We start from the raw sequence: 10,072 nt of genomic DNA, 5'->3' as shown, positions 1-10,072 counted from the left end.
AGTCTTTAACTGGGAGAAGTTCCTAACAGCAAGGATTGTGGGAGAAATTTGAATGGATTAAGGCCGTGCTATTCAGTGATGATCCACAGATCAGTATCAGTCCAGGTTTCGCCAGCTGTCGGTCTTCAGTGAGGTTCTGGGAAACTATGCAAAAACGATAATAATATGGCACAAATATATTGCCAGTCCCTGGCATAAAGAGAAAAAAAGTTTGTCTGTCACACATCAGATAGTAGGTATACTGGCATAGGGACTTTATAATAAGAATATTTATCATATTCCATCAATTTGAAGAGATCCTTTTGGAACTACCACTGCTACCAATTATTGTTGTTGTTATGCTCTCACCACCCTAAATAACAACAAAATTAGCTCATTCCTAATGCCGATCCTCTGTAGTTCATACTTGGTGGCGCAGTGGTTAAATGCCTGTACTGCAGCCATTCACTCAAGACCACAAGGTTGCGAGTTCAAGACCAGCAAAAGGGCCCAAGCTCAACTCAGGCTTGCATCCTTCCGAGGTTGCTAAAATGAGTACCCAGACTGTTGGGGGCAAATTAGCTTACTTGCTAATTAGCTTACTTGCTGTTCACTGCTATGATCTTTGGAATAGCGGTATATAAATAAAACATATAAAAAAAATAAAAAATATATAGCTAGCATTTTCTTTTCAGAATATTTTATCTGCAGTCCTGTTGTTGTTGTTGTTAACGGCCTTCAAGTTGACTGTGATTCATGCGGATGAGACATCTCCAAGATCCCTTGTCCTCCACTGCTCTACTTAGGTCCTACAAACTCATGCCCATGTCCTCCCTGATTGAGTATATCCATCTGGTATGCAGTCTTCCTCTCTTCCTGCCTCCCTCCATGTTCCCTAACAATATTGTCTTTTCACGTATTCTGTGCCTTCTCTTGTTGTGGCCAAAGTACAACAATTTGATCATCTTTGCCTCCAAGGAGATTTCAAGTTTGATCTCTTCAAGGGCCCATTTGTTTTGTTTTGTTTGTTTGTTTTAGCTGCCCATGGTACCCTCAGCACTCTCTTCCAGCATCATATCTCAAATGAGTTTATTTTTCTTTCTGTCTGCTTTCTTTACTGTCCAGTTCTCACCTCCGTAATGGTGATGGGGAATACTATGGCTGCCTTGGACAATTAATACTCAGTTGTATACCTTTACTTTTCAAGATCTTCTCTAGTTCTTTTATACTTGCCCTACCCATTCCTAATCTTCTTATTTCGTGCAGTACTGTAGGTAACTTTCATCAGTAATTTGGAATGAAAAGAAAATTGGGTGGATGTTATGAGCAGGTTTGACATATGGCCATCAGCTGTCTTCTTGTAGCATCTGTCTCAGGCACTATGACAATGACGCCTGTGAAATTTATGTCTGGTGGCGCAGTGGTTAAATGCCTGTACTGCAGCCATTCACTCAAAACCACAAGGTTGCGAGTTCAAGACCAGCAAAAGGGCCCAAGCTCGACTCAGGCTTGCATCCTTCCGAGGTTGCTAAAATGAGTACCCAGACTGTTGGGGGCAAATTAGCTTACTTGCTAATTAGCTTACTTGCTGTTCACTGCTATGATCTTTGGAATAGTGGTATATAAATAAAACAAATTATTATTAATTATTATGTCAAACTATAGAGTTTAGGATGCAAAGCAATGATGATACCTCAGCACTGCATCATTAATTTCTTTGGAATGAAATTGCAAGGCATCAAAATAGAACATTTTATAATTATAACTTGGCAAAAGATATAACTGATAATTATTTATTAACAAAAAAGATGAAATTTGTTGTAATGAGCTAAAAAAAAGATAATAAACAATGAACATGTGAATATAAATGGTTAGAAATACATGATTTACTATATATACTCATGTAATAATAATAATAATAATAATAATAATAATAATAATAATAATAATAAATTTTATTTCTACCCCGCCCTTCCATAGAAATGATCAGGGCGGCTTACAAGATTATAAAAACATTACAATACAAGTTAAAAATTTAATAAACAATTAAAACCATTACTACAAAAACAGGAACAGGAAACAATAAAATAAGAAATATATATATCAGGGGCAGAAGAAAAATGCAAAAAGTTCCATCGATCCAGGGTCAGAAGGGAAAAAAGGGGGCAGGAAAGATAGACAAACAAATTAAGGTGGGAAGGCCAGCCGGAATAGATATGTTTTCAGCTGTTTTTTGAAAACAGCTAATGAGGCGGCGGAGCGAAGCTCTGCAGGGAACTTATTCCAAAGTAAAGGGGCAGCAGTAGTAAAAGCCCTCTGTGAGGTCCGAGTAAGATTAGACCTAGGGACCTCCAACAATTTAGTCCCGGATGTTCTGAGAGTGCGCGGTGGATTATATGGGGAGAGGCGGTCCTCCAAGTACCCTGGGCCCAAGCCATTTAGGGCTTTATAGGTCAAAACCAACACCTTGTATTGAGCTCGGAAGCGAATAGGCAGCCAGTGAAGGTCTTTTAAAATAGGTGTTATATGGTCCGACCTGGAGCTACCAGCGACCAATCTGGCTGCCATATTCTGCACCAATTGCAGCTTCCGAGTTTGGTACAAGGGTTGCCCCATGTAGAGCGCGTTGCAGAAATCCAATCGAGAGGTTACCAAAGCATGTACAACAGATTCTAGGTCCTTTCGGTCCAGGTAGGGACGCAGCTGGCGTATCAGCCGAAGCTGATAACAGGCACTCCTGACCGTCGCATCCACCTGAGAAGTCAGCTGGAGCGACGAATCGAGGAGTACTCCCAAGCTGCGCACCGAGTCCTTCAGGGGGAGCGTGACCCCGTTCAGGGCCGGGTGACAGATCTCACCACCAGAAACCGGGGAGCCTATCACCAGTACTTCCGTTTTCCCTGGATTCACACTGAGTTTGTTCTCCCTCATCCAGCCCATTACTGACGCCAAGCAGGCATCTAGAGGAGAGATGCCATCCTTAGTTACTGCATCAGTCGGAGACATAGAGAAAATTATCTGGGTGTCATCAGCATACTGATAACACCGCGCCCCATGTCTCCGGATGATCTCTCCCAGCGGCTTCATGTAAATGTTGAATAGCATAGGGGACAAAATCACTCCCTGAGGGACACCAGATGTCAGGGCCCTCCTGTCAGAGCGACAGTCCCCCAGCTCCACCATCTGGGACCTACCCGAGAGGTAGGAACGGAACCACTGCAAAGCAGTGCCCCCAATTCCCAACTCCCTCAGGCGTCCCAGAAGGATACCATGGTCAATGGTATCGAAGGCTGCTGAGATGTCCAAGAGCACTAACAGGGACACGCTCCCCCTGTCCATGCCCAGACGGAGATCATCAACTAAGGCGACCATGGCGGTCTCAACTCCATAGCCCGCCCGGAAGCCAGTTTGAAATGTATACATCAAGAAATTTCAGTCAAAAAAATGACCCAAAAAAACTGTTGATTTAGCCACAGGTCAGTGTAAGTACTGTACTTTAACTCTAATTTAAAATGAAACCATTCCTTGGAGAAAGATAAAAGTCTAATCTATCCTGGAAGAACTGATCTCCCTCTATTCTCTCATCTTTCCAGCCTTTAGTATGAGAATGAACATGCCTGCTGGAATTTTGTAAGTTTTTTAGCAGACATTAATCCTCCTTTGCATATCCTCCCACCCTGAGGCCCAGCCATCAACAACAGAACAATATACAGATTAACATGGGAATCATTCCTCCAGACCCAGGGTCACACAGTATATACGTACCTACTCTCTTTCAGGTCAGCATTCTCTGAAGATGCCAGCCACAGACGCTGGTGAAACGTCAGGAATAAACTCTTCTAAAACATGGCCACATAGCCCAAAAAACCCACAAAAAACTATTTTTGCCACTGTTTTCCTTTACTTCATCATTTAGATTATGTGTTTGTGCTCCTAAATTTTATCTTTAACTTATCTACGGGTCATACCAAACACCACAATTTGAACCCCAAAATTTGCTCTCCACTTATACATGATGTTGACCTAGAGTTGAGTATACACACAGTACAATTAATTGTGTTTTCAGGGATCATATTTACACATCCATTCATAGACACCCACAAATTACAAGCAATTCTGTGAAATGGTGCATTAATTGTGAGGAACAGCATGCCAACAGATTAGTGTCATCTAGGATTGCAAATGAAGTGTTAGAGGTCATTTCGCCCAACCTGAAAAGTGTTAAGATACTGTACTGCATGTAGTCTAAAATATTCTGGCCAAAGATTTCAGGTAGGAAAATGGAACTCTCTCCAAAAACAGCCCTATTATCTCTTAGTACTCTTACTGGTTAGTGACCTTAATGCTTACACAGCTAACCCTACACCTAAGACTCTCTTGCCTCAGAGGGTGGAACTAGGTCTAATAGCTTTAAGTTACAGGAAGGTGGCTGTTGGTTGAACATTAGAAGGAACTTCTTGACAGTAAAAGCAATTTGGCAATGGAATCAGTTGCCTAGATTGCTTATGGGGTCTCCTCTGGATGTTTTCAGAAGGAGGCTGGACAGTTACTTACTGGGAATGCTCTAGCTCACTAGAGATCCTGCATTGGGCAAAGAGTTGGACCTGATGACCTATAGGGCCCCTTTCAATGCTATGATTCTATGATTGTATCAACATCGTTTCCTACCTTGAACAAACTTAAAAAAGATTAAGATCCACAGACAAATTATCTATAACGAAAAACATCTTCAATATTAGGCCTCAGAAGACCCTCAGATAACTGATTGTGCTGTGACTTCAGTGCTCCTTCAACATTCACAATGGCAATGTGGAATGTAAATACAATTTCACCAAATTTCACTGGACAGCATGTGAACCCTGACCTGGCTGCAGAAAGGCAAAATCCCTCATTCAATGTAGAACGGCTTACCAATATACTGGATGGAGGTGCTGAGTACACCAAGATCCGGAGGTCAGTTGGTGAGTAAACCACTTTGGAAGAACTCATGCCATGGCTTGCTTGTCTGATGATTCTCTGTTATCTGACTCTTGATGTCTTCTCCATAATGTTGCTGCATACAGAGAGGGAAAGGAAGAGTTTCATCATTGCTATGATGTTTGGCTGCAGCATTAAAGCCAAGAACTAAAAATTAGAAGTCATGCCAGATATCAGAACATGGGCAGAACTCAGTTTATGAGAGAGTTTTAAAAGGGAGGAACGTCTGGCCCTTTTCATTAAGGAGAAAAAAAAATCCACCAAATGTGTGGTGTTTCCACATCTGGGTCAGAAGAAAAAGAGAGTCATAGGAGCTTATAGCTTGGCTTATTAAACTGTCTTACTTCTACCTGGTTTAAGGCTTAATTCGGGCAACATCCTGATCTTATCACAAGCTTTTAACCACAAAATTTGCTGCCTAAATACAACCTGAGTCCATCCCTGCTTGCAGAGCTGCTCCTCCCAGCTCTTTTTGGATCCAGGAGTTTTCTGATTTAAGAAAATGGCCACCAGAGCGGTTCTGCAAGTGAAGGTGGACCCAGGATGTATTTGAGCGGCAAATTCAGCAGTAAAAAAGTTTGTGATAAGATCAGGATGCTGCCCGAATTAAGCCTTAAACTGGATAGAATTGAGCCAGTTTAATAAGCCAAGCGATAAGCTCCTTGGACAGAAACATTTATTGTCAAAGGAAGAATTTCTGTGTCCTGCACTGTTTTTGTTCTTTCTGTTCTCTGGGCACATCTGCAGGCAGCCCTGGGAAACCCTTGGGAGGCTACCCCTCATCACTGCAAGCAACATTAAAAAGTGAGACCATGGATGGGGAACCTTGGTCCTCCAGATCAACTACTATTCCCATGATGCTTCACCACTGGCCAGACTAGCTAGGACTGATAGCTTGGAGAGATCAGGGTGACCAGATGCCATAACCACAAAGGAGGACAAGGCCCCTCCAAATGTGGGACATTCAAGAAAAATTGAGAGCATTGCAAAATGAAAGCTAAATATAAACTCATGCTTCTTACTTGTGCTGAAAATGGAAGCCATTTTGAAATTCCTCCTGGACAGAAAGTTGAAATGTAGAACATGTCCTGGAAAAGGAGGATGTCTGGTCCACCTGGGAAAGCTACAAACTCCCCAGCTCTGAGCTGGACAGACCAGTGGTTTGACTCAATAGGAAGCTGGGATGGTTGATTGTTGGGCAGTTTGTGTAGGTTGTGTTGCAGAGGAAGAGCCTCAGGTGTGTGAGCAGGGAGGGGTGAGCAAGTGAGTAAAGAAGACCATTGCCGTATGTTGGCTGCTGACTGTCTGACTGGGGAAAGTTGGGATCATGGCCATAGACTCAAGGGGTGCATCTACATGGTAGAAATAATGGTGTCACTTTAAGTGCTGTAGCTCCATCTTATGGAATCCTGGGATTTGTTGTTTTATAGCCTTTATCTTTCCCTGTCAGAGAGCTCTGGTGCCTCACAAAACTATAAATCCCAGCATTCTGTAGGATGGAGCCATGGCAGTCAAAGTGGTATCAAACTACATTATTTCTACAGTGTAGAAGTGCCCTTGATGGCTGTGAGTGAAGGGCTTAGACTAGGAGACTCAGAGGGCAGGGAACAACACCTGGCCTCCTATTTATATCTGTGGAGACTTGTTAAAATCTAAGATATAAGGAACAGTGAACAATAGCCACAAGAGTTTACCATTCTTTGAGTCAGCTTGTTCTGTTTAATAAATTGTCTCCTCAATAATTATTGTTCACCTCTGTTTGACTATTTGGCCAAGGGGTCAATGGCATTGACAGAGCAATGCAGGTGGAAACTTTTGGAGAGGGGACATTAAGGGTTACCTGCAATTCTTGATGAGGGTAGAAAACCAAAGAAGGTCTGAGGGATCATGGAAGATTCCCAAGCTTGCAGAACCCACTTCTTTTAGATTAAGGAGCACACTAAGTATTTGGCTTGAAGACTCCCATAACCTTAACATTAACCTGCTTGATCCTTGTTTGCTGCATGTTTGTTAAATCAACCTCAATAAACTGCGTAGTTTACCTAACTTATTGCGAGCACAGTCCAGTGATTTTCTTGCTATCAGATCTGAATTTCTTTCTGTTCAAAGTACTCCCAATCAAAATGGAAACAATATTGGTGGTATAGGTGGATAACAGGGCCTAGAAATACCCTGAAGGCACCAGATATTGTCTGATCTTGGAAGCTGAGCAGGGTCAGCCTTAGGCTGCATCTACATTGCAGAATTAATGTAATTTGACATCACTTTAACTGCCATGGCTCCATCTTACAGCATTCTGAGTTTTATGGGGCACAACTCTTTAGCAGAGAAAACAAGACTAAAGACCTCATAAAAGACCTCACAGAGAAGACTAAATATCTTATAAAACTACAAATCCCAGGATTCCATAGGATGAAGTTACAGCACTTAAAGTGGTGTCAACCCCATTAGTTCTACAGTGTGGATGCACTCCCAAGACTCCCTGATTTGCCCAAATAGTATAATGGCCAGGTTGGGATTTGCAGTGTGACTAGATGTCCTTATTTTCCAGAACATGGCCTACATTTCAGCTTCCTGTCCAGGAGGAAATCCAAAATGTCCTCCATTTTGAGCATGACTAAGAAACGTGAATTTATATAGCTTTTATTTGATAACGTTCTTCATTTTTCTTGAATGTCCTACATTCTGTGGTGTCTTGTCCTCCTTTGCGTTTATGGCATCTGGTCACCCTTCATACTGTACAGTAACATTAGCACATGTCAGAGTTTTGTGCTGAAGGCATCCAGAGATTTCTGCTGTTGTTTTAAAATTTTCAGAAATTACAGGAAATGTGTAAATGAACCTATATAAGGGGTAGTTCCTTCTTTAAATGTATTTGTGAATTTCAGTGGATCATATCTCAGCTTTAGCCAACGTAAAAGAACTGTGGAATATTTCCCCACAGATGCCTGGATCCAGAGTGATCCAGTATTTAGCAGAGAAAATCGGTACTTCCAGACCCAGAATGAAACCTACGAAGCTGCTGTCAGGAAGTCTTTTCATCTTGCAAAAAAGAGGAATGAAATGAAATGGACTGAAGATGGGCCTGAAATGGCACACTGCTATAGGTATGTCCTATATCTATAGGTATTCGTGTATGAAGATATTTCCTAAGTGGGAGCTGGGTTAACTGTCTGCAGTAAAAACAACAAAGTGTCTTAGACAAATATATATTATGACAAAAAATATATATATTAGCCTTTAAGGAGCTAGAACTGTTCTTTAAAAACAGTAAGAAACTGAATTATTTTTCTTAAAGCATTTGTTTTCAGCTGAAGTACACAAAATGACTAATGAAAAGTTAGATCTCAGGTGGAAATCTGATCTCTCAGATGATGGAATATTTTCCAACATTGAGTCTAGATTTCATAGCTTTTTAGCTTAACAAGGAACACTAATTTTCTTTAGAAATCTCACATGAAACAATTACCTCATTGTGGCATTTCTACAATTAAAGTGTTTGTTTTTTAAAATAAAAGCCAAAGAGAAACAAGAAGTGTTGCTTAAAAGAAAATGTAAGACTATAATTCCCTACATTGTGTGGGATTAATAATAATAATAATATTGTTTATTTGTAACCCGCTTTTCCAAAATTTTGATCAAAGCGGCGAACAATTATTTATAAAAACATTGCAATAAAATCAATTAAAAACAGCATTAAAAGCAACATAGTAATACTAACGACAAAAGGGCCAGATGGAAGGGGAAATCGATATATACAGTCCGGGGTCATCAATGAAAAGGGGTAAGAGAGGATTTTTCACGGTGGGAAGGCTTGGGAAAAGAAATACGTCTTCAGATTCTTTTTAAAAAGAGCTAAGGATGTGGTGGAGCGAAGCTCATCTGGGAGACTATTCCAAGATCTTGGGGCCACGATAGAGAATGCCCTGTGTGAGATCCTCACATAGCATGTTGCTGGGACCTCCAACAATTTCATCCCTGTTGACCTGAGTGTGTGGGGTGGATTATATGGGGAGAGGCGGTCCTCCAAGTACCCTGGGCCCAAGCCATTTAGGGCTTTATAGGTCATTACCAACACCTTGTATTGAGCCCGGAAGCGAATGGGCAGCCAATGAAGATCTTTCAAGATGGGTGTTATATGGTCAGACCTGGAACAACCAGCGACCAGTCTCGCTGCCATATTCTGCACTAACTGTAGCTTCCGGGTTTGGTACAAGGGTTGCCCCATGTAGAGCGCATTACAGAAATCCAATGGATTAAGTGCCATTGAACACGGTGGGACTGATGATGATGATGATGATGATGATGATGATGATGATGAATTTATTGCCCATCTTTCTCTCAATAATGAGACTCAAGGCCACAGATTTAAAAGATATGCATAGGATTACACTTTGTGGCTACAATTTTAAACACACCTTAAAACAGGTGTGAGCAATTTGTGGCCCTCCAGAGGTTTTTGGACTGCAATTCTCATGGCCTCTCAGCATTGCCTAGGCTGGCTGGGAATGATGGAAGCTGCAGTGTTAGCACATATGAAAGACCACATGCTTCCCTCCTTGCACTAAAGAAAAGTAAACTTCATTGAACGTAGAATTCAAAGACATAGCTGTGTTAATAATAGTAACAATAACAACAATTGTATTGTATTGTATGTTTTTATTGTATTTTGATATATGTTGTTAACCGCCCTGATGTATGAAGGGCGGTATATAAACAATTTTTTTATTATTTATTATTAATAATAATAAAGTTTGTTTATATTTCCCGCCTCTCCCACAGATCGAGGCGGGATTACATCATTATAATTATACAAACACAAAATACAATCAATAAAACACTAATGCTGAATTAACCAACATTCCTATTAGTTCTCTAAAATAGCAATTCATCAATTAACCAACAATCATAGTCAAAAGTGGAGCAATCGTCATAACCTTTTATATGGAGTCCAGTGGATAAGCCCGCCAGAAGAGATACGTTTTGAGTGCCTTCTTAAAGGCCTCTAAGGTATTGATGAGATGGATCTCTTCTGGTAGGCTATTCCATAATTTTGGGACCGCATCAGTAAATGCCCTATGGGAGGTTGACATTAACCTGATATTATGATGTTCTA

The 10,072-nt window shown here is 41.1% G+C and overlaps 1 protein-coding gene across 1 annotated transcript in view; it reads left to right on the top strand.

The window, feature by feature from the left end:
• Window positions 1-4,780: 4,780 nt before the first annotated feature.
• Window positions 4,781-10,072, top strand: part of LOC149321275 (peroxisomal acyl-coenzyme A oxidase 2-like) — a 28,780-nt gene continuing 23,488 nt past the window's right edge. Inside the window, exons 1-2 of the mRNA XM_089494159.1 lie at window positions 4,781-4,940; window positions 7,901-8,063. Of these exons, the coding sequence (XP_089350285.1) occupies window positions 4,781-4,940; window positions 7,901-8,063 (323 nt within the window). The remainder of the gene's footprint in view (window positions 4,941-7,900; window positions 8,064-10,072) is intronic.

This window comes from Sceloporus occidentalis, unplaced genomic scaffold (assembly GCF_023333645.1).
Source record: "Sceloporus occidentalis isolate IW3139 unplaced genomic scaffold, rSceOcc1.0.p SCAF_1, whole genome shotgun sequence".
NCBI lineage: Eukaryota > Metazoa > Chordata > Lepidosauria > Squamata > Phrynosomatidae > Sceloporus > Sceloporus occidentalis.
The sequence above is the reverse complement of the archived record's forward strand: the minus strand, read 5'-3'. Positions and strand labels throughout refer to the sequence as shown.